Here is a 25314-nt window from a genome sequence, read left to right as displayed (position 1 = left end):
TTTTAATAATATACTTTACTAAAAGTTATTTTAAACATGTGCTTTGTGTATTTCTGGAAGATTCCTTTTAATTTTTTTTTTAGCTGTGGTAAACTGCAAGTGATTGGAGGCATAGAAAATGAAACCACAGGTAAGGGGTCACTCAGGTACTGGCTGACCAGCAGCAAAGGCCAGACCATAGAGAAGCCAGGGAGCAAGGTGGGCAAGGGACGTGTGGCAGTTTTCTGTGAAACCTCAAAATTTCTGTGAGATTCCCATGACCCAAAGCATTAAATGTAAGTGAAATATTAGATTTTATGGAGGGTGGGATAGAGGGAGGGAGAGAGAGAGAGAGAGAGAGAGAGAGAGAGAGAGAGAGAGAGAGAGAGAGAGAGAGAGAGAGAGAAAGAGAGAAAGAGAGGCAGGAGAGGAAAGGTCTAATAAAAAGCAGAATTTTAGCCCATCAGACAAAGAAGCTCTCTGCTCTCGTGGGTATCCCGAACCTTGGCCTTTTTGCCCCAGGGAAGCAGGCTTAGTTAACAAGTAAGCAGTTTTATGGGCTTATTTGACTTAGACTGCTTGCTAAGAATCCCAGAGGTGCTAGAGACAAGAATGGAACTGGTATAACTGGTGACCACAGTCAAGCTGCATTGGATTCCAGATGGCAGGCTTTGGGGTTTGTTTTCATGCCTTGCTTAAAACCTTATCTACCAAGGACCTAAGGGGCTGGGGTCTCTAACCATAAGCAAGACTCAGAAGGACAAATATGACATGTTTTCTCTCAGATGTGGAACATAGATTATACACACACATATGCTTATGCGCACATGCACATACTTTGTGACCTAGGTTCTCTCACTGAACCTGGAGCTCATTTATTCAGCAAGGGTAGCCAGCAAGTCTCAAGGATCCACCTGTGTTTGCCAGGGATTACAGGTGCACCCTGCCATGCCTAACAATTTTCATGGGTGCTGGGGACTCAGACTCTGGTCCTCAACTTGCCCAAGGACTTTACTGACTGAGCTCTCTCCCCATCCTTATGGTAGTTTTCTCATACTGTGTGGCTGAATAATCCCTGATGGTCTCTTTATATGATAACTCTGCAAGATCATTGTAGATAGAGTGGTTGGTTGAAGTTAGTTTTCTTCTATTCATTGTTTAGACGAATTTCTTTCAATTTCACAAATTGCTTTGGGTAATGTCTTAAGAAAAGTGTAAGCGTTGGAAAGCCTACATCAAGTTTCTTTCATATGTGATTTGGAGCACAGGAAATTCAGAACATTTGCCCTTCTTGCATTGTAAGCTCATCTTAAATATCTTTGAATTGAAAATGGTATGATGCCGGGCGGTGGTGGCTCACGCCTTTAATCCCAGCACTCGGGAGGCAGAGCCAGGCGGATCTCTGTGAGTTCAAGGCCAGCCTGGGCTACCAAGTGAGTTCCAGGAAAGGCGCAAAGCTACACAGAGAAACCCTGTCTCGAAAAACCAAAAAAAAAAAATCCGCCGGGCGGTGGTGGCTCACGCCTTTAATCCCAGCACTCGGGAGGCAGAGGCAGGCGGATCTCTGTGAGTTCGAGGCCAGCCTGGGCTACCAAGTGAGTCCCAGGAAAGGCACAAAGCTACACAAGAGAAACCCTGTCTTGGAAAACCAAAAAAAAAAAAAAGAAAAAAGAAAAGAAAAAAAAGAAAATTGTATGAGACTGGAGATATGGCTCAGTGGTTAAGAGCACCAACTGTTCTTCCAGTGGACTAGGGTTCAATTCCCAGCACTCATAAGGCGGCTTAGAACCTTTCAAGGGATCTGACACCCTCACCTGGCCTCCACAGGCACCAGGCACATGCAGAAAATATGCACACACATAAAATAAAATTAAAACAAAGAAAATTAGAAGGAGGCTCTGTAAGGGAGGTCCCTGAAACACAAGCATCCCAGAAAATCAGCCTCTGTCTCCTTCACTCAACATATTATGTGGAGGTCTTTCTGTTTAACGGTCACGTAGATCCATAGTTCCCCTCTGTATGTTAAAAATGATGATTTTGTACACCTTATCCAGCTAAAGCTACTCACTGGCTTCTCCTACCTTTTCTCAAAGTGCACAGTGACCTGTGGCCGAGGGTTGCGCTACCGAGTGGTTCTGTGTATCAACCATCGTGGGCAGCATGTCGGGGGCTGCAACCCACAGATGAAACTGCACATCAAAGAGGAGTGTGTCATCCCCATCCCATGCTATAAGCCTAAAGGTAAGCATGGAGTGTGTTGTAACCGAAATCAAATAGGGTTTTCCAGCTCTCGTTCCCTACTGGGAAATTTCCATTCCCATTTATTTTCTTATGAGGATGGTTTTGTTGACAGTTTGCAAGGGATCTGGCTAAGGAAGTTGGACATATGTGATTTATGATCTGGAGGGAAAACTGGATTGCTGTTAATGTAGTTCACACAGGGTGGTTCTCATCTGTCTAGGTTTGGGCTCACATTTCATGGTGGACATAAAATATTTCTTTGTGCAGTTCCCACCATCAAGAGAAAGAAAGATGAGGAGGAGAAGGAAAAGGAGAGGGTGAAGAAGAAAAGAAGATCAATAAAGGAGGGAGGAGGAGCCCACTGCTCTTATGCCCAGAATAGCTCTTTTTGTCCTTCTTTGCTCTCGAAATGTGTGGGTGCCTCTTTACTGCAGTGCCCCTTGATAGAGGCATGATGACATCATCATGTGTCACAGTGCACGGGGTGAATGAAGACTTGGTTGCCACTCTGTGAGTGCCTTTTAGGACTTCTCATTTGGTCCATGTGGATAAGCAGACATTTATGACTAGCAAGTCTTGATCACCTCTCAGATATTTGCTCCCCACCCCATGATTATTTCCCTGTGCCTATCCTTATGACAGGTACCTTCTTGACATAGAAAAAGGTAACTAGAGAACTGGCTCAGCAGGTAAAGGTACTTGCCAACCCTGACAACCTGCTTTGATCCCTTGAAACTCATGTGGTAGAACCAGAGAACCATGACTTCTAAAAAAAATTGTCCTCTGCCCTATACATGAGTGCTAACATGTGCATACATACACACACACACACACACACACACACACACACACACACACACACAAGTGAATAGATAGATGGGTAGATAGACAGATGTGATAAAAAGGAAATGGGAAAAGATTGTTCTCACCTCTTCACCTCTTTGTAAAGCCTTTTCCTTAGTACTTCAGACAGAATGGTAAAATTCTTCCTCAGGAATTCTCGGTTCCTTGTTTATACAGAAAGCCCCACAGCTCATCAGTCTGACTGAGCCCATTGTGTGGAAAGAGCAGTAGCTGCCATGCAGACACACAGTCATTATAGGTTCCCATCTTGAAGCTTTTGCTTATTACCTCTGTCACCAACAGGACTTCCACAGACTTTTTCTCCATGTCTCTAAGTCTCCCTGAAGTGTCTCCAAATTCTTCACTTCACAACTGGATTAGCTCTCTCCACCTGTCATGGAAGCCTCAAAGGACAGAAGGGCATAGCAACTGTCCCTTTCATGCCCATGTAGATGGTTTTCATCTCCCATGGTAACAATGGAATTTGAATAAGCCACACACAGAATCTCATCTTTCCACTTCACTGGCCTCTTGATATTTGCTTTTCTCTGTTAATTTATTAATTCAAGAGACCAGAAGAATTTGTGGCAAAAGGAAGACTCTGATATTGTTGGAATAAGAGCTTCAATATAAAAAGAGCAGAAAGGGGTGTTGAGTTATGTAAGGCATTTGGATGTTTAACTTTTGGATGTTCAACTGCATTCATTATAATGGGGGATCGTTTTGGTTGCATTTTGTAATGTGTTAATTAAAAAAATAGCAGGGATTTTATTCATTCCAGAAGCAAATGTACTGTGCATTTGGAAAGTATAACCCCGTGTTAATGAACTCTCCAGTCAATAACAAGCATGTATCAAAGTCCTTAATGATAGATAGTAATGAAATTCATTGTTTACTTTCTTTTTTCTCTCTCAGAAAAAAGTCCAGTGGAAGCTAAATTACCTTGGCTGAAACAAGCACAAGAACTAGAAGAGACCAGAACAGCCACAGAAGAACCAAAGTGAGTCCAGGGCCTTTCATGGACATAATCGGGGCACAGCCAGTTTACATGATGTATGTCATTTTTGTGCTCATTGGAGCTTGACGATACATTTAGTATCCCAACGACCTGGATTTACGGACTCCAGAGAGCCTGAGCTGGCTAGGAATTCTCTTTATTTCACAATTCAGCAGTCCTGCTTTGGCAGTATGTGTGAGAAGCACGGAAAAGATTGTGTTCTCTAACTCAAAGCAGACCCTTGTTCTCTTGCAGGGACAAGTGGGGATAGTTCTTGGATGTGCACACATGTAGTTTAGCTGAAGACCATCCTAGTATTGTACAAATAAACCAATTGTCCTAAGCTTAAGTCATGGCCAATCTCTGTAAAACTAATGATGTTGAAACATACCAGGGTGGCCTGAGAAGCAGTCCCAGGGCTGGTGGGACATAGAGGAACAGAAAGAGTGTGGTACGGGGTGGACTAGAGCTATGAACTACCGCTATGAACCATGTGACCTCACTGTTCAGTGCTGGTGGCTCATTTTTCTTTGTATAAAGGGGGCAGGTTGGGCCTGACTCTCCAAGGTCCATTCTGATTCAGAAATCAGCAGCTACTGTCTGCATGCTATGTGATGGGGCCAGCTTATAATGGTGTCAACAGACTTGCAGAATCAAGCAAATCACAGAAACATTTTTGAGGCAGAGAGAGAGAGAGACCCAAAGAGGAGACGGAGGCAAAGAGACTTTGAGATGTCTCATGAAGAAGCCCATCAGAACAGCAGCACCCGTGACGGACTGGAGTAATTGGACAGGACAGCTGATCCCACAGTGGGCAGTTGAGTCTGGAGTGCTGACAGGCTAGCGGCAAAGAGAGCAATTCACAGATGGGACAGGAAAGGGGATCGCAACAGCCATCTGGCTTGTCTCCCCGAGATGTCAACTCCAACCTGCTGCTTGTACAAACAAAGAGAACTGAGTAGAGAGGCAAAGCCTTGCACAAGGCCCACAGTTCGTACTGGTGGTTCTCAGCTCCAGCTCTCACAGTACCAGAGCCCGTCTCCCATCCCATAGCACTCTGGGCCTCTTCTGTATCACCACTCCGCACCTTCAGCTGTGGCTGGAGCTCACTCCATTGAGACACAGCCCAGGGCAGTTGAACAACACAAGTGCTTCGTGGTAGCTCAACGTTGCTTCTAGCTCCGTGGGCACTACCACGCTTGAACAGGTAACCTTCTCCTCTTGATCCAAACTACAGCTCCTCCCAACATCCATTTTCTGAAACACATGTCCCCATGCTATATCCCTTGCCTACCTAACTTGAGAAAAACCTGTCACGGGTCCGCAGAACTTGTCTTCTCTAAGCCCAGCGTTCTCAGCGTCTCAGCATTTTTCACACGCTGTTGTCTTCAGTCCCTTCCCAGCCTGTTCCTCTTGTCTGGACACTCCCATTTGTCACTGTGCCTCAGGAGCATGATCCAGCCCAGCAGGGAGCCCCAGGGGAGAGTAGATGGACATCACCATCTCCCTCTGGTGATGTCGCAGGAGCACCGGCTTACTTCAGCCCAATCTTGGCCCGGTGAGTCCCCACAGGCAGGCCTGACTACCACCACAGATGGAACTGTGGATGCTGCAGGTGAATGACGCCCCTCCCCCCCCCAGTTACAGCGTCAAAGAGAGCAGAGTGCTTGCATGGGATCCTCAGCCACACTGGCCTACATACAGCAGCCTGGCACTGCCCTCTACCCCTTCCTCAGTCTTCCCTTATGGTCAGACCTACACTCCAGTTGAATTTGTTTTGGAAGTGTTTTTGTTACAGAGCATTTCAACCCTACACAGAAGGGGGTCACAGCGAGCAAAGAAGCCCCACGCGTCCACAGCGAGCTCCTCAAGGCCGCACTTGCTTTCTCTACACCATCAATACGGCACGGCTCCACCACACTGACCACGGTGCGTCGTATCTGAGCACCTTTGCACACTACTGTGTGTCTCTCTCTAAAAGGGAAACAAGCTTTTAAAAAAAACTGATAAGTTTAAAATGCGGTCCTCAGATCACTTCCATCAAGCTCCTTTGGGCTGTTTTTTAAGGAGTAATGAAGCGGGGCCTGGTGGCTCACATTTCTAATCGCAGCACTCAGGAAGCCGAAGCCGGAGGATTGCATTTGAGGCCAGCCTGAGCTACGTAGTGAGTTCCAAGGCCATTTTGAGCTATGGTGTGAGACCCTTTTTCAGAAGTCTAAAAACAAACAAAACAAAAGTTGTAATGAACTCTGGGCCAGCCTTATTGGAAGTGGTGTATCACCATTTTTTTTCCATTTGCAACAGTAATGCATTTTTCCTCTTCCTATGGTTTTACATTCCAACACAAGGCTTGGCACTTGGACCATTTGAAAGCATACAGTTCAGCATCACCAAGAACATTCACGCTGCTGCCTGACTGCCCAGAGTGTTTTCATCATTCTTAGCAGGAACTCTACCTATTGAACAGTCCCTGTTACCTACCCAACCCCAGACTCTGGTCATTTCTAGTCCACATTTTATCTATGAATTCAGCCTGGAGTGTCTTGTTGCTTTTGCTGGCCGTAAACTTAGGACCCTCTGCTTTCCAAGTGCTGCCCTACTTGGCATTACTTGTGTTCTTAACAAGAACTCTGGGCTCCTCCGAGGGGTAAGTGCTGGCTAGGTTTTTGTCAACTAGACGCAAGTTAGAGTCATCCATTGAGAAAATGCCCCCATCGGATTGGTGTGTCACAAAGCTTTGTGTGACATTTTCTTGATTAATAATCCACGTGGGAGGGCTGGGGCGGAGGTGCTAATCCTTCAGGGTGGTCCCGGGTTGTATAAAAACACAAGCTGGGCAAGCTCTGAAAAGGGAGCCAGTAAGCAGCAATCCTTCATGGTCTCTGCTTCAGTTTCTGCCTCCAGGTTCCTGCCCTGCTTAGGTTCCTACTTTGTCCCTCAGTGATAGATTGTGATGGGGACATGGGAAGTTAAACCCTTTCCTCCCCGAGTCGCATTTGATCCCAGTGTGTTATCACAGCAATAGAAAACAAAGGGCAGCCTGTGAATAAAAACTGGGAACTAACGGGCCAGGTAGTCCCTCAGATCCCTTTAAAGTTCAGAAAACACTGTTCGTTAGAGTGAATTAGTGGACAGCACTAATGGATACACCATAGCTCCAGTGGGTGCCTCCCATGTCTGTTCCAAGCCTGCACGTCTGCCAGCACCACCTGACTTAGATAAGGGTTCCCCTTCCCTCAACCTCAAATCAAAGCTGGTGTGCTCTTTGCTCCTGAAGGGACTCCAGGTTCTCCTCGCTCTGTGGACCCCCGAGCTGCCTGCCCCTGTTGCCTGGCCTCTGCTCCACCCCTGCCCTCTCCCGCTCCCAGGTCTCTATGCAGTAGTCCGGTATTTCCTCATTGCCTGGCATTTGCTGGCCTGCTCTCGGCTGGCTGGTGTGAAGGTTTTACTTCCCTGCCACTTCCGATTCTGTTCACTGTCTTCATTTCCAAACAAAATGGCAGTGTATTTCAGCTTCCAGCTCCCCCTTTTCTGACAACTGTCCTTTGTGGTCTGGGCTGCTTGCTGGTTGACAATAAACGAGAGGATGGTCCCAGCTGTATTCCACATCCCTCGAGGAAAGCCTGCCAAGCCAGCCAGGAAAAGATAAACACTCCCCCCACTGTGGTTTACCAAGGCTGAGCTCTGAATTTACATATAGAGTGGGTGTTCAAAAGGCAAACTTTGTTTTAATTAGGAAAATTAAGAAAAACTAGAGTTTCTGAAATGAAGCCAAGGGAACTGCCGTCCTGACCTTCCTGGCCGTCGGCTGTGGAATGTGTCCTCGGCCAATACGGCTACTGCGTTTTCATTTGTCGTCGTCAAACTTTTTCAGTTCCTCCCCCGAGCCTCCCGCGCTTCTATGGGATTCCCAACATGTCAGTGGTTTTGTTAGCCTGGCTCCCGGTTTTCATTTATGAAAACCAAAGAACTAGGACGGAGACATCTGCATGTTTTCTTCGCTGCTATTTTGTCTTTGCTGTGAGTGGAAATTGTATTTGCTAAAACCGACTCAGGCTGTGTTTCAGGAATTTGCTCTTCTAACCACAGCTAACACAGAGGGCTTCCTTGGCAGAAGATCGTATTCTAAGTGTGCTTGTGGGGATTAGAGTCACTTAATCTGCAGTGTCCTAGGTGTTATGATTGTCTTCATTTGGAGGCCGTGTAAACCAGGGTGTGGAAAGACTAAGGACTGGCCCGGTTCAGAGTTAGTCAGTGATGGACAGAGAGAGATTTGATGGACTGTCGTAGCAGCTGGGCATCTCTAGTCCATGTGTACAAATTACAACATAACCCAAACTCTGAGAATATATAAGCACCAACAGGTTACCCAATGGCCTATGATAGGCTGTAGGCAAAATTCAGATATACTTAAAACTACATATTACCTTCCGGTTTCATGCATACAATACCTAGGAAACCAGTGAATTTGTTTTCAGACCTGCATATATGCAAATATTCTGAAACTTAAAAATACTCAAAATCTGAGGAACTTTTGGTGCCAGGCATTTTGGGTAAGGAGGCCCAGTCTGTACTAGAGAAGGGGCTTCAGTTTCCGGCCAGCTGACAGGGACTCAGGTTTCTTCCATCCAGAGTTATACTGTGGGATTCTGAGATCACACTGTATCATGGTATATTGGTGTTTATCTTAGTTGGGGTTTCTATTGCTGTGAAGAGACACCATGACCATGGAAACTCTTAGAAAGGAAAACTTTTAATTGGGGTTGCTCGTTTATAGTTTCAGAGGTTCAGTCCATTATCATCATGGCGGGGAGCATGGTGGTGTGCAGGCAGACATGGTGCTGGCTACATCTTGATAGGAAGACAACAGGAAATAGTGTGAAGCCCTTGGCATGGCTTGGGCAAATATGAGATCTCAGAGCCCACCCCACAGTGACACACTTCCTCCAACAAGGCCATACCCACTCCAACAAAGCCACACCTCCTAATAGTGCCACTCCCTATGAGCTTACAGGGGCCAATTACATTCAAACCAACACAGTGTCATAAGACAACATTAGGAATTGTTAGGTGTCAGGATGGCTTCCTGGGAAGGATGATTTGGTGATCCTGATGTCCCAAAGCTGACAGAAACACTGCGTGGCAGATATGTGGGGCCATGGATGTGTGTCTGGTGGCTGGCCCATGTTTTCTGGATATTGGGAATCTCTGTGTATAGACAAAGGCCTCAGGATCGAGGAGGTCAGTAATGCCAGACTGGAGCAGATATTGGTGGTAGCACAGGTTCAGTAAAGAGCTTGGACTTTATCTGGAGGCAATTGCAGTTGAAGCGTACCAACCAGGAAAACGGTGTAATCCTTACTGTTGTACATTGTAAGGGTCTCTAGTGGCTTGTGACTTGCTTCTAGTTTAACTTACTGTGATAGACCAAACTCCAGCAAATCTCAAGTAACAAGTTTCTAGTTCTCCAGTGAGGCTATCCCTGCTGGGGCGAGATTTCTGGACGAAAAGACAGGCTGGCTGAAGCCTTTCTGCCATCAAGTGGCCTTTCAGAAACTCCGTGTCCTCCTTCCTCCCCGCCAGCCACACTAAAGCTGCCTTCTCTCTCTCTTGGTTAACACTGAAAAAGTATCTCTGGAGAAAATATCCTTCCCCGCTTAATATTTTTTGTACTGATCTTTGGTTCACCGAGGGTTTTACATTACAATGTGGTTTATAAAAATTAGCATAACTTAATTTCTTTCAAAAAAAATAATTGATTGAGCACAGTTGAATAATCCCAAATGCCCCTACTTTGATGTTTAAATGTCATTAGTGAGTTAATATTTCATTGCTAGTACCATATTATTTGAGTTATTTTATTTTTATTTATTTATTATTTATTTTTGGTTTTTTGAGTCTGTGTAGTTTTGGTGCCTGTCCTGGATCTTGCTCTGTAGACTAGGCTGACCTTGAACTCACAGAGATCCACCTGGCTCTGTCTTCTGAGTGCTGGGATTAAAGGTGTGTGCTACTGCCACATGGCGGTAAATTTATTTTTGTAGAGCAACAAACGCTTTTAACTATTTAATCATCTCTCCAGTTCCCAATTTTAACTTTTTAATTCTATTTTTTTTTCTATCAGGTTAAACACCTACTCTATAATTGCTTCTTCTCTTGAAGATGTTCATGGCTGTTCTCAGTCTTCTATAAAACTTTAAGGTTGTTTTGTGTCTTTTTGGCCCCCAACTCTAATAAGCTTAGAGATTTAGGTCCAAAATAGTCCAGTTCTGGGGAAAGCAAGAGTCTTTGCAGTTCTGAGTCTCGTGCTCCAGGGTGGAGGGTATCCTTTCAATTTGTTCAGATCATTGGTGTCAGAAGCTACCCAACATTTCAAATTTTAAAAAATTAAATTTTACTCATTTATTAGTGTGTGTGCATGGGCATGTATGTGCCACAGCATGTGTGTGGAGCTCAAAAGACAACGTCCATGCGTCGGTTCTCTCCTTCCACAGTATGGGACCTAGGAATTGACTCAGGTCGAGTTAGCCTTGGCAGCGAGCATCTCTACCTGCCATGCCATCTTACTGGGCTTTTACCCAGCATTTCACAGCTTTAGTTACATCAGACCAGCATATTTTGCATAAAATTTTTATTTATAAGCTCATAGAATTATGGAAATGTTCTTGTATTTCTAAGTGTTGGCTTTTCTCACTTATAAAATTAAGGAGGTAATATAAAAATTATATTAAATAATGTATGTAAGATGCACATTGTGTTAGCTGAATTCTGGGGAAATTTTATGTTACATATCTATGTTTCATATTTACACATGACACATTTGTTAATTATATATTGAATTCTTTTTTTTCCCAAAAGTTTTCAGTTAAATTTTATGTTTTGTAACTACCAGATAAATTTGATGATACCTTGTCTCTTAGGTTTATTCTTTGACTGGAGAGCAATTGTTTTGTTTGTTTGTTGAGACAAGGTGTCAACGGGCAGATTATAAAGCCCAGGCTGGCTTCAAACGCACCACCTCTTTCCTCCATCTCCCAAATGCCGGTATTGTAGGTGCACACCACCATGCCCAGCCGCTGTTCATTTTCCCCCTGATATTTATACCTTCCTTCTTTACCCTCTTATTTTACTTTTTTTTTTTTTTTTTTGGTTTTTCGAGACAGGGTTTCTCTGTGTAGCTTTGCGCCTTTCCTGGAACTCACTTGGTAGCCCAGGCTGGCCTCGAGCTCACAGAGATCCGCCTGCCTCTGCCTCCCGAGTGCTGGGATTAAAGGCGTGCGCCACCACCGCCCGACTTATTTTACTTTTATACTAGACTGCCTTATCTCCCTTTATTGGCAGCGATTCTTCCAGTGTTTTAGATATTTGCTTATTTGGATATTTTCCATATAATTAAAATTAGAGTACTTCTCTAAAACAAACCCAGATACAACTTGTGTGTCAATAATATTGATAGACATTAAAGGCTTAGCGTTTGTCATTTTATTATTTTTTGTGTGTTTATGCATGGGCGTGCACATGTGCCCAGCATGAGTGTGGAGGGCAGAGGACAACTTGCAGTTGATTCTCTTTCCACCCCACGGATCCCAGGGATTGAACTCAGGCCGTCAGGCTTGACAGCAAGTGCCTTTTCCCACGGAGCCATCTTGCCAGCCCAGTCAGATGTTTGAGTCTAGATCTTTCTGGGGTTCATGAAAGTTTTCTTCTACTCTATTTCTTTTTCGTTTTCTTCTGTTTCTTTCCTTTGTCCTACTGTAAGGTTGTAGAGTGGAAACCCCTATCTCCTGGTTGCCTATTGGAGGATTGTCCTCAAGTTGAAGAGACCACTTTCATTCTGTGACATGTGGCAGCTTCCACCTTTGAGCCAGCAGCAAGAACTGAATGCTGCTCAGGCCTTACGACAGGCCCCCTCACCTCCAACCCTGCCGCCCTTCTGACTTCTACCTGAGAGGCTCCTCTCTCTGAAGGCCCGTGTGGTGAGACTGTGTCCACCGTAACAATACTGGATCATCTCTAAATTTACAACCTTAGTAACCTCACTTGGGTCCTTCTTGCTGCAGACTATGGTATCATCGCATATTCCGAGGGGTCCAGCATGGGGATATGTGTGGAAGCTACTATGCCGCCTACAGCTTTAGGCTTTTTATCACGGCCTCCTGGAACACAATTCGCCTTTTCAAGATGTGTTTTTCCTTATTTTTGTAAACACTTTCCGTTTCATGTTGCTGTCTTGATTCTCTTCAATATTGGCTTACCTAAGTTCCCTCTTCCTGTCACCCTAAAAGTGGCACTTTTAATCATCTGTGTCATGGGACATAGTGTATACATGAGTCTTACCTGTTTAAAGGGCACTATCCATGAGTTCTGAGAGAAGAGACGCTCATGTCTGCAGCAGCAGGGGTGACAGGAGTTCTCTTCAGAGACAGCTCCTCAAGTGAAGCCGAGTGTCCATATTTCTCAGCAGGAAATAGTTTCAGCACCAGCTAGTCTGAAGTAGAGTTGGTGAGTTCTGAAAAGAGACTTCAAGGTAAATGGAGGCTTGGGGATTATCAGACTGAGACGTCTGATACTCAAAGGACAGAGTAAGCCACACCCCAGCACTGCTGTGGGGTCCCAGGGGAGTCACTCAGGTGTCTCAGTGGTCACTGCATACAGGACTTGGGAAGCACACTGTTCAGAGTCATAGTGACTTTGGAACACTAATGGTGGGAACTGCATCTTGGCACCTCAGCAGCAGCTTCTTGTGGCTATCTAGCAGACGGACTCTGTTAGACACATTGGAGTCCTGAGTTCTGCTTCTCCAGTGTTTCACATTGCATTTATCTTACTTAGTATAGTGTGAAGTCTAATATCATAGTCTTAGGGGTGGTGTTGGAGTAAATACACCTGCTGAGTGACATTACTCAATGCAGAGTTTTCTAAACTTGATCTGTCTGTCACTGAATTCTGTAGCTAGAATTTTTCTGGTCCTGCCTGGCCCACGGTCAGGACAAATCTCTCTCACCCGCCAGTCCCACAGCTGTTCAGGCCCAACCAAGTAAACACACAGAGACTTATATTACTGATAAACTACATGGAGGTGGCAGGCTTCTTGCTAACTGTTCTTTTTCTTAAATCAACCCATTTCTATTTATCTGTAAGTTGCCACGTGGCTCGTGGCTTACCGGGATCTTAACATCTTCTCATGGCGGCGGCTGGCAGCGTCTCTCTGCCTCAGCCTTCCACTCCCCAGAATTCTCCTCTCTCCTTGTCCCGCCTATACTTCCTGCCTGGCTACTGGCCAATCAGTGTTTTATTTATTAACCAATCAGAGCAACACATATAACATACAGACCATCCCACAGCACTTCCCCCTTTTTTTTCACTTGTCACTTTACTTTCTTTTAACTTTTTATTCCTCTTTTTTGTGTGTAGGTGTGTGTGTATACATGTGCATATGTGTGGGTGGCGGTGGTGGTAGTGTGTGGGGGTGGGTTGGTGTGTGATAAGTACAAGCATGCATGTCACAGAGCGTGTGTGGAGCTCGGGGGATAACTTGTAGCAGTCAAGAAGGAGGCGCCTTCTACCTTGTTTGTGGCAGAGTCTCACTTGTTTCTGCCACTGGGCTGCATATTCTGGGATAGCTGGCCTGTGAGCTGCTGGGCCATTCTCCTTTTCCACTTTGCCGAAGGAGTGTTGGGACAGCCCACTACCACGCCCGGCTTTGGACCTGGGTTCTGGGGGTCAAACTCACTCGGGTGGTAAGGCTCCTAGCCCAGTCTCGCGCCTGCCCGGCTTTGTATGTGGGTTCTGGGGATTGTCAGACTCATATTGCAAGCGCTTTCACCCTCGAAGCCGGCCCCACCCTTCTGTCCACCTGTTACTATCCTGTGATACAAAGGACTGCGTCAGAGTGTCTTACATATACATGTCCCGACAGAGTCTAATTTTTAATGAGTGTGTGCAAGGGTTAGACATCTTTTCTGAAGAGATCTAGAGAGTAAATATTTTAGGTTACAAAGAATAAATGATCTGTCGTAAACATCCATTTCTGCCCGGTAGCAGAAAAACAGGCATAAATGGGAGGTTGACAAATGAGTGTGGCCGTGTCCCGGGTACGGTTTTCATTATCGACACTAAAATGTGGATTCTATTTAATTTTCCTGGGTCACAAAATATGATCCTCTTTCATCACCAACAGTGTCAAACTATAAAAGTCATTTGTAGCTGGTGGGCGGTTACAGGAACAGCTATAATAAGCTGGGTTTGATTTGAGAGTCTGGCAGCCCTCGTGAATGAAGGCTTCACTCTCTGGCCAGTTTGTGCACCCCACCTATGTTCCAGAACATTTAAAAGCCCAAGTATCTGTTAAACACGAAAGGAGGACATCACGGCCTCGTCCTCTTTGCACGCACATCTGCCTTACCCTGCAGCTGGGCTCTCAAATCCGGAGAAGGTTCAACACCACTCTCCCTGTTACGAAGGGGAAGTTCACCTTCGTAAACTGGCTGAATACAGACTAGCAAAAATACCCCTCTTGAAATGAAATCATGTAATTATCTCTAAATGGTGGCTTACTTATTACATCTTAAGACACACTGTAGTGCTTTACACTGGTCTTAGCACGGAACTTTGATTTTTGTGTGGAGGCAAAAGAAGTGTGTCTTTAATGAAGAATTCTTTCTGTCGGTTGTAAGATTCCAAAACAGGTTAAGTACATAATTGACAGTCATCAGAACCATAGCATTCCTCTTATGGACCGCATGTGACCCCCTCTCCTGGTTTCCGGTGTTTCCCAGGTTCATCCCGGAACCCTGGTCGGCCTGCAGCACCACCTGTGGACCGGGCATTCAGGTGCGTGAGGTGAGGTGTCGGGTGCTCCTCACATTCACACAGACTGAGACTGAGCTCCCTGAGGAAGAGTGTGAAGGCCCCAAGCCGCCCACTGAGCGACCCTGCCTCCTTGAAGCCTGTGACCAGAGTCCTATGTCTCCAGAGCTGGGTGGCCCTCTCCAGGAGAAGGACAGTGAGATGACTTACGACTGGGAGTATGCTGGTTTTACGCCCTGCACTGCGACGTGTTTAGGAGGTAATCAAACCCCTTCCTAAGAGATAGACACGTGGTCTATTGTGGAGGGTATGATCTCATGTACGCCATATATGCAAATCAACAAAAATCTAAAAGGGATGAATTCATTCAATAGCAAAACTATGCTTTTTCTTTCTTTTATATTTGGGAGTTATAGTGACTAAAACAGTATCTTTGGCCTAAGAATTTGCTTCATCAAGAGAGGAAGGGGTTCACTGGTTAATATGGAATAAATTAGAAAATGCAGAATGGATATATTGAAGCAATCTTACGTAGAAATCATTGTCATAGGACGAGGCCGCCTCAGATTGCTTATAGCTGCTGTGATGGTCAGTAAGATGCATCCTAAGAAAATGTCTCTGTTCATGCCTGCTGCTGGACCAGGAACCAGTACAGAGCACATTCACCCCCATGATGGGTGAATAGCTGACATGCAGGGCCAGGCTAGGTATAGGAGATAACTGGTGTGTATAGCCAGGTTCTGCTTAGAAGGGGAAGTGGAACTTGGGATTGTTTAAGCATTAAGGATTTTTTTTTGAAGGAATAAATTAGCAAGGAGCCAGTATCCAAGGACTGTTTTCTTTCTAGCTTTTGCTTAAAGTGGGAGGATGAAGATAACCAGCAAGGGGCTAGGAGCATGGCTTAGTAAAGAGCTGTCTGCACAGCCTGAAGTCCTGATGTCTTAGGGTTTCCATTGCTGTGAGGAGACACCGTGACCACAGCAAGTCTTATAAAGGGAACATTTAATTGGGGTGGCTCGCATACAGTTTCAGAGGTTCAGTCCATTATCATCCTGGCAGGGAGCATGGCAGCATGCAGGCAGACATGGTACAGGAGAAGTAGCTGAGAGTCCTACATCTTGCAGGCAGTAGGAAGTGTCATGAGACACTGGGTGGGGCTTGAGCATCTATGAGACCTCAAAGCCCACCTCCACAGTGACACACTCCCTCCAATAAGGTCACACCCACTCCAACAAAGCCACACCTCCTAATAGTGCCACTCCCTTTGGGGAGCGTTTTCTTTCAAACCACCACAGCTGAGTTTGATCCCAGTACTCATATAAAAAGCCAGGCGTGGTGGTGTGGGTGGTGAAGACAAGTGAGTCCCAGGGACTCAATGGCCAACTAATCTAGTCATCAGTGAGCCACAGGCCAGTGAGAAACCATGTTTCAGAAACCAGGTGGATGGCTTCTAAGGAACAACACGTTGGTATCTGGCCTTCATAGTCATTTGTGCCTTCGTGTGCGCATGCATACACACACACACACACACACACACACACACACACACACACACACACACACACTTGATTTAAAAGAAAACATAACAACCAGGAAAGCTAGAAATTTTACTAACAAGAAAGAACCCTAGTTTCTCCCGTGAGCCAGGACCCCTGACACCCTGTCTGTTCTATAACTCTTGATTTAGCTTTCCAGCCAGCCACCTGCTATGCCGTGGGCTCCCTCCCTGAGCACCTTCCTCACTGAAAGAAGGTCAGAAAGCAAAAGAAGCAGCTACCTCTGAGCTATTGGCTCATGAGTGTGCTCTACTCTTTCTAGGGGTCTTGAGCTGGTGGCTTGGAATGCCCTAGTAGGTGGTAGATCTCAAGGCCAACCATTGTGACTCAGATCCTCACTCTGGAGACTGAATTCTCAATCCTTGCCCTCCAGTGTCCCTGATCTGTCTCTGAACACACCCATCCTTGAGCTCTGCTCTGTACCACTGCCACCTTGGTACTCAGTCCCCTAAAATGGCATGTGCCTCACTCCAGGCTACAGCAAGGCTACTGGTGGGTGTGTGGAGCTGTCCCTTAGCTGAGTCAAGTGCAGGGAGACAGGCCTGTAGACCCAACACTTGAGAAGTAGAGGCGAGGAGACCAGGATTTCCAAGATCATCCTCTGCTAGCATTTGAGGTGAGCTACAGGAGAGCCCCAGCTGCCTCCATTTATTTCCCCCTCTCACCCACTGCTCCCTCATTCCTACAAGTCCATTCCAGCTAGGAATTTAGCCTTTCTGGTCTCCTTAGACCGGAAACACAAACCATGTCTCTTATCTCCAGAGCACAGGACCTCAGTAAACCCCAAAGCTGTCATGTGTTTGCCCCAATCTTAAGTTCTCTCCAAGTTCAGGACCTCAGATGTCTCTTATTATGCATCTTGGAAACCTTAACCCTGGTGTGCTCTTGGCATATAGAAAGTGGCCCTCTCTCTTGATGAGTCCTAGCAGCAGTGGAAGAGAATAAAAGTTGAATAAGTTCACTCTGGACTCATTTTAACATGCTCCCTATGGAGAGGTGTTCCTGACACGGTACATTAGCCATCACAGTTTCACTCTCTCCAAATCCCTTCAAATCTTGACAGGCCATGAGCTGTAGTTTTTCCAGCTACTCTTGCTATAATTGGTCACTTCCTGTCAGGTCCCAGTGATGTTCAGGATGCCCATCATAAAGCCGAACAGCCTTCAACAACCTTTAATCTTTACCAGCTGTGTCTTCACAGCCTCCTGAAAAGAAGCCACCTGTGTGGGACACTGAGCGATGTGCGTATTTGCTAAAGTGTGGCACTGTTCACTGACCTTCTCTGGGTCCATGACATACTGCTTCCTCTCTTCTCATTACCTGGAGGGTTGTAGTAGTCTGCACTTAATCATACTAGCTAATTTTTTCAATATGAACTCAGGTGCACATATGTGCACACACACAAATATCACACACATGCAAATATCACACACACACATACCTCACAGGCACATATCACATATACACATGCTGCATATATGTGAGGGTGTGGTATGAACTTGTCAATAACATAGCTCAAACTGATCAAACAACACAAAGAAATTTACTTATTCTTTGGTTTGTTTGTTTTTTGATATGGGGTATGACTATGTAGTCCTAGCTGGAACTTACTCTGTAGACCAGGCTGGCCTCAAACTCACAAAGATCTGCTTGCCTCTGCCTCCCAAATGCTGGGATTAAATGAGTGTGCCACCATTCCCGGGTGTATTTTATTTTTAATTGGCTCTGCTTCTACTATTAAAATCTTTGTTTTTACATTCATCATTTTAAATTTCTTGATGAAGACTTTGAGTGTATGTTTTTATACACATGTACCTATAGATGTGGCCATGTGCCATCACATACATGATGAAGGTCTCATAATGTGATATCATGAAGAGATGTCACTTCTGTCTTGCTTATGCAAGGACACTCTAGTTTGCACAATGAAAGATTACCCAATAACATATGTCTTTGAATGTTTCCTTGTCATTGGCATATGACTCTGTGTGTGTGTGTGTGTGTGTGTGTGTGTGTATGTGTGTGTGTGTGTGTGTAACTAAGAGATGACACTTTTATCCAAACACTGTAGAAATCAAGTATGAGGGATATATTCTCATGCAACAAAAGGAATTTATTATATAAACTTCACTGAACACATTCATTAACATGTTCTAAGTGTGGAAATGTAGTGACCTGAATTTTCTTAGGAATAACATGAACTTATTTTGATGAATTTTAAATTTTACCTTTTTCTGTTTTAAAGATAACTATTTGATCAAACTTCCCCCAAAAAGGAATGTTAAAATCACATTGTTGGATCAAAATGTGGTCTAGGAAATATTCTGTGGCCACCTCTGGAAAATATATTCTATACCAATAAATATCCCAAATTATTTAGTAGATTTTAACCTTTTTTCTGTTAACAAAAAGTATGTCATGGGTGTTGTAAATTCTTTCCAAACAATTTCAAGTGGTGCTCTAAGAACTTCCCCAAGTCTGTCTCCACAGAACGTTCAAAATATTCTGAAGAGATTCTGTAAGGAATTTGTTACAAATTGAAATGTATTTGAAATATGACTGCAGTTTTCTTAGATTTTTTTTTTACTTTGTCTAAAATTTTATTTTATTTTATTTTCCTTTTTTTATTGAGATTTTTTTTTATTCATTTTACATACCGACCACAGATTTAAAACAAACAAACAAACAACAAAATCTATTAGGAAATGAGCATCCATTCTCCTATGAGGCTACTAAGGGACTTGATACTTTGAAATAAAAGTCAGAGACCCTAGGCTGTAGCCATGTCTTCTTGCATTTGGGGGTAATCAGTCCTGTGTGAAATACTCAAAGAAGGTACCTGCCAACTGCATCTTGCCATTGTGGAGAGCATAACAGTGCAGATGAAGATCGGGAGAAAACTTATCAGAGAGAGTCGAGCAAACAAAATTTCCATCTTATAAGTATTTTGGCCTATACTACCTTCTGCAAAATGCTGTAAAATGGTTGAATTGAAACGTGGCATTCAGAAAAAGGGCTGCAATCTTGTAACATAATCGAAAGTACATTTGATGTAAAAGTGAAAATGTATGTGTATTTCAAACAACAGGCAGTCACTGTAAGTGTTTTCACTAGATATTTTTCATCAAAAGTTTGAGTCCTAGTTCACCGAGTTCCAAGTTTCCAATAATTTCTTTCATTTTTCACGAAACAGACAAAGAATACTGGTTGAGAGTGTTGGCTTTAGGAGTCACATAGATTTGTCTGTCTGGCCTCCAGAGGAACTTATGCCCTTGAGTGTTCACATTTATACAAGGGGCTATTGCTGCATGTGAAGGCCATGTGTACAAAACAGAGACCACTGAATCCAGAGGCAGGGAATTCACTCTTCCAGGGGGCTTTTTCCACCTAATTATCTATTTTTACCTTTCCATTCTCAGGTGTGTGTGTGTGTGTGTGTGTGTGTGTGTGTGTGTGTGTGTGTGTGTGTGTATTGTGCATTCGTATATGTATATTTGCACATGTCTGGGCACACGTGTGGATGTACCCTAAGAGGCCCTCAGTGATTTCAGGAATCATCTTAATCAGTCATCCACCTTATTCCCTGAAGCAGAGTCTCTCAATCAAACCCAGAGCTCATGGATATGGATTTGGATTTGGCTGGTCTCCCCTGACAGCTTGTTGTGGGGTCCCAGCTCTGCCTTCTGAGGCTGGAATTCAGAGGAATGGCCACACCCACTGAGCATTTACCTGGGTTTGGGATCTAAATTCCGGGTCTCCCCCTCTTATGCAGCAAGCACTTCAGCGGCTGAGTCATCCCCCAGGCCAACTCTTCGGCTTTTGTTTTACCACTGCTTCAGTCTCAATGGCTCTCTAAATTTCAAATTCCTTACTGTTACATGAATAAAATGGAGACACGAATGCCATTTGTTTGGCCTCATGAGTTATTGCAGACTTAGGTGAAGGCATATCACAAGCTTGTGCAATGGGAGGCATTTCTGCCAACAAAAGCATCACTAATTGCTTTCAAATTGTATGATTCAAAGTACAACGAGATTCATTAATGTGTGGTGATCTAGGAAAAAAAATGATATTCTTTAGTGGAACATGTAAAGTTTTCCCTTAGGAAAACTGTTGTACATGATGGGAAGATACACCTTGACTGTGGGGGTGGGGTGGGGAGTTTGTGTGTGTGTGTGTGTGTGTGTGTGTGTGTGTGTGTGTGTGTGTGTGTGTGTGGCGTACACCTAGCTCTCCTTAGGAAGCAGCTGATTCTGAGTCTAGGCTGCTCCGACAAGTTTCCAGGTAAGTAGATCTTGGCAGATAGAGGAGTGGGACTGAGTCTAGAGGTGAATGAAGACGTATTAAGGGCTGGAGTCTTGGGGTTTGCTCACAGATGGCTTCTGATGCAGTCCAAAGGGCAAAGTCCTAGTGACGTGAAGTCCCCAAATCCTTTTTTCTTCTTTGCATGGTGAGTTGTTCTATGTCCACGTTGTTTCTCTTTCCACCTTCCAGGCCATCAAGAAGCCATCGCTGTGTGCTTACACACCCAGACCCAGCAGACGGTCAATGACAGCCTGTGTGACATGGTGCACCGTCCTCCAGCAATGAGTCAGGCCTGTAACACGGAGCCCTGCCCGCCCAGGTATGTGAAGGATAGAAATACTGTTATGTGAAGGATAGAAATACTGTCAGAGCCGGGCGGTGGTGGCGCACGCCTTTAATCCCAGCACTCGGGAGGCAGAGCCAGGCGGATCTCTGTGAGTTCGAGGCCAGCCTGGGCTACCAAGTGAGTTCCAGGAAAGGCGCAAAGCTACACAGAGAAACCCTGTCTCGAAAAACCAAAAAAAAAAAAAAAAAAAAGAAATACTGTCAGAACCTTAATGCCCGCTTTCAAAGAGAAACTCACTGTGCATAGAGACTCACGAACTCATCAAAGCACATCAACTGAGCCTGCTCAGAGCTCTCATCTGCTCGTTATGCTGTGGCCCCAGGTTCTTTGGGGGTACATTCAAGGGCAACTAAGCTAGGAAGAATTCCTCTTAAACCTTACTTTCACTTGCAACAAGCGTCCGTGGACACAAACTGGCCTGCTATTATAAAAACTAGCCAGTGCGCTCCCTTTTTCTTCCTAGTCTCCCCAGGGGAGCGTCTCCCTCTGGTGACGCAGCAGCTGAGGGGGAGGTCACATGGGCCCACAGCAGGCCTGCTGTCTGTATCTGTGGGTCATTCAGTGGTCTGCTTGTCCCCTGAAACTCACACCGATAGGCTATTCTCTTCCCGTGCTATCTTGCCCTGGATCTCAGATGTTGGAGTTTGAAATGCCATGACCCCCAGAACAGCTGAGGTTGATTGGCTATGGTCTCTTTGATTTGAAAGACTGCCCTTAAGAATGAATTGGCTCCCTTGTCCGGATCCTCTCTCCCTGCGGGTTGCTGGTTAGAGATGATGAGAACTCAGCATCTTTGGTTTGTCGCACAGACCTTTCCCAGACTGGCTCTGGCTGTTCTTTTCCTTATGTCCACCACTCCTCTGTTTTAATAAAAATTAGATGCCAAAAAAAAAAAAAAAAAAATGAGAGCCTGTTCCATTATACCCTCCACCTCTGCTGGAGTCTTAGTGATTATGCGGTCCACCTGGTAAGCCACCTTCACTTGGTAAAGGCAGGTTTTGCCATGTCTAGAACTCTAGGTGATGGATGAAGGTTAGTGTGTCCCCTGTCTGCCATCCTGAGTAAAACATAAGTATGTTTTATGAACATTCAGGAAACAAGTTATGCTCCAATTCTGCTTCTGTGAAATGTATCGGTTGTGATGTTGACCCTCGTGCCTTGAGGGCATAAGAATGAGGATCAAGGAGGTTGGGCCACTCTGGTCACCAGGTCCTTTGCAGACTGGAGATGGGCATCCTTCCTTCACGAGCCTTGACCTCTAACCTGGAGTGTCTCAGGAGGAGGCCAGCTCAGATTTGCCTGATGCTTGGTAAAACCTTACCCGCAGTGAGATGACACAGTGGTTTTTGTCCATTTCTGTGTTTCTGACTTTGTTGGTATCTGTCATAAATACTAGGAATGTCTTAGCTGCTCTCAGAGCAATTTTTCTGGACTCAGATGGGATAATGCAATAAAAGTCAAGGCCCAGAAACAGCACAGAGAAGTCTCTTCCCCTTGCCTCGCGTTCACATCTTGGTGACTGCATTTCAGGGTAATCCGCACTAGAAATGCATTACAGAATAGGCAATATAAATGGGAGGGAAAGTGTGTTCTCACTGCCAAGCAGGTCACCCACTTTGTTAGCTGCATCCAGAGCTCTCCCTGAGAATCAAGCACAGTCAGCACTTCATGTTCAACAATTGCACATTCAAACCAATCATGAACAAAAGTGTTATTTTAATGGTCCAGGAGTATAACTCAGTATAGAGGGCTATGTAAGGGCTTAACATATATAAGGCCTTATGGTTGATCTCTAGAACTGTGAAAAATCGTTTGTTTGTCTTTTTCTGTCTCAAACGTATTCAACTGTGGAACTAATCTTGGTCATCAACTAGAGCCACTTAGGAAAGGGGGAATCAGTTGAGGAGTTGCCTCTATCAGGTTAGCTGTAAGCAAATCTGTGGAGCATTTTCTCAGCTGCTGATTGATGTAGGAAGGTCCAGTGTACTGTGGGCAGCACTAGGCAGGTGAGCCTCGGCTTTATATGAAGTTGGTAGCTGATCATGAGCTTGGAAGCAAGCCAGTGAGTAAGCAGTATTCCTCCATAGTCTTTACTTCAGTTTATGATTCCAGATTCCTGTTTTGAGTTCCTGTCCTGGCTTCCCTTTATGAGGGAAGTGTTTATGAGGGAACTACAGAAGTGTTAAAATGAAATAAACCCTTGCCTCCCCAAGTTGCTTTTTGGCCACAGTGTTTATCATAGCAACCAAAAGCAAACAAAAACACCAGGCTCATTATTTTTCATTACTATTCCCCAAGTAGTATACTATAGCGACTCTTTACACAGCATTCACATTATAACCTAGGGTATATCAGAGGGTGTGTAGGTATACACAAAAGTCATCATTTTATGTAAGGTACTTGGAAATCATGGATTTTGGTATCTTCTGGGGAAGGGGATTGTCTTGGAATACTTGCTGCAGGCACAAAGGATGACTTTATTTGGGGTAGTGTGGGGTGTGAATCCAATTGGGAGAATCTGCTCATAATAATACTTGGTACTAAGTGGAGAAACCTTAGTGAACCAATCAACTTATCCAGGTTTCTTAGTTTTCTTCTCATTCTAATACTGAAATCTCAATCCAGCATTTTTAGAAAAGCAGGGGTTTTCTGTGAGCCCATGGAGACACCATTCCTTTTACTGTGTACAGACCACAGTAAAAGGTGTGCATAGTAGAATGACAAATGTCATTCTTCACGCCTGCAGTTGAGTCTGCTTCTGTGTCTGAAGCCCTAAAGATAATTCCATCTCTGTAGTGTTTTCCAGAAATGTTCAGAGTGCATTTCCTTCCCACACTGTGCTCCTCTGTGCACCAGCGCTCGGGAGTGGAGTCTTAAGGGCCTCACCACGTACAGAATCTTCTATGGACTTTAAATGCATCAAGCAGAGGGATGAGCTTGTTACTACGGCCTGTGCTATCTCATGCATTCCTCTGTTATTTTAGTCAATAGCTTCACACCCATTTAGAAATGTGGTGATGAATATATAATACAAAATAGCCCTGGTTTCTGAATATGAGAACAGAATTATGGTTTTTAGGTTGTTGGTAACTTGCCCGAGAACACACAGTAAATAAACCGCATGATATAAAGTCAAACGCAAGAATGGAGATTTCTCATTAAATACTATCTAGTCCAAACTCTTCCTTTTCCAAACCACAAAGAGGAAGCTGCTCCTGGCGGAGCCGATCTCTCGGTTTCCAGCCCTCGCTGCCAGCCCTCCCCTTCCTCTACATGAGCCGACGCCCTCTCTCCCTGGAAAGATGGCTATAAAAGAAATGGTCTAGAATTTGTGCAGAGTGTGTGTGGTGATCGCAGAATGGGGAAGCGTGCAGTTCTCATGGCCATTGGCTGAGATGAGTCGGAAGAAGAAAAGACAACCCATGATACTGGGGTACCTTCTCTCTAGACTCAAATGTCATTCCAGATTGGCAGGAAGCTAGTTTTTTTTTTTTTTTTAATCAGGGCTCTGTACTCTCCAGGACACTGACAGGGAAGATGTCGGAAAGTAGACCAGGCACCAATAAAACTGAGTAAACCAGAAGGTTCTGCAGCCTGAGGGCACATCCCATGAGAGCCATTTACATTATCACAGGGTAGATGGAGGCCCCAGCACAGTGACAAAATTCTTCACTGTGTTTAAAAAGATTCGTGTGTGTGTGTGTGTGTGTGTGTGTGTGTGTGTGTGTGTGTGTGTGTGTGTAGATATGTACTCAGAGATCAGAAGAGAGTCGGATCCCCTACAGCTGGTAGTTAGTTGTAAAAGGGCCAATGAGGGTATTGGGAACTGAATTCGGGTCTTCAGCAAGAGCATCGGGGTAAGATTTGAGAGATTTCTCTTTCTAACATGCAGGGTGACTACAGTGTGACTCTCTCATATGGAGCCTCTGGTTGACTTTCTTTTACCTGGGCCCTTAAATCCGCGTTCTTTATTTGGCATGGAGTTAGATGCCTGAGGCAGCCTTAACAAAGCACAGTAGACTAAGTGGCTGGGAGAACCAAAATTTATCATCTCACAGATCTGGAGACACAAAGTCCAAAACCACAGAGTCAGCAGCACTGGGTCCTTCTGAGGAGGGCTGGGAAGGAGAATCGCTTCCAGTCCTCACTCCTTGCTCCTGGCTCTAGCATTCTGTGGCTTGTGAAGAGCATTCTTCCTGTGGTTTTTGTATCGCTTTTCCTCAGTGTGTCTGTCTCCA

The 25314-nt window shown here is 44.8% G+C and overlaps 1 protein-coding gene across 3 annotated transcripts in view; it reads left to right on the top strand.

Annotated features, from left to right (window-relative positions):
• Adamtsl3 (ADAMTS like 3) overlaps positions 1-25314 on the top strand; it is a 294249-nt gene that overhangs the window by 197615 nt on the left and 71320 nt on the right. For all 3 annotated transcript variants that reach the window (XR_005089681.1, XM_028873809.2, XM_028873810.2), the window contains exons 14-17: positions 2073-2220; positions 3979-4063; positions 14839-15128; positions 20920-21049. Coding sequence is in view for 2 of the 3 variants with exons in the window: in XM_028873809.2 (XP_028729642.1) it covers positions 2073-2220; positions 3979-4063; positions 14839-15128; positions 20920-21049 (653 nt within the window). In the remaining variant the exon portion in view is untranslated. The remainder of the gene's footprint in view (positions 1-2072; positions 2221-3978; positions 4064-14838; positions 15129-20919; positions 21050-25314) is intronic.

Source organism: Peromyscus leucopus, chromosome 1 (assembly GCF_004664715.2).
Source record: "Peromyscus leucopus breed LL Stock chromosome 1, UCI_PerLeu_2.1, whole genome shotgun sequence".
NCBI classification, from domain to species: Eukaryota; Metazoa; Chordata; class Mammalia; order Rodentia; family Cricetidae; genus Peromyscus; species Peromyscus leucopus.
This window is presented reverse-complemented; position numbering and strand designations above follow the sequence as displayed.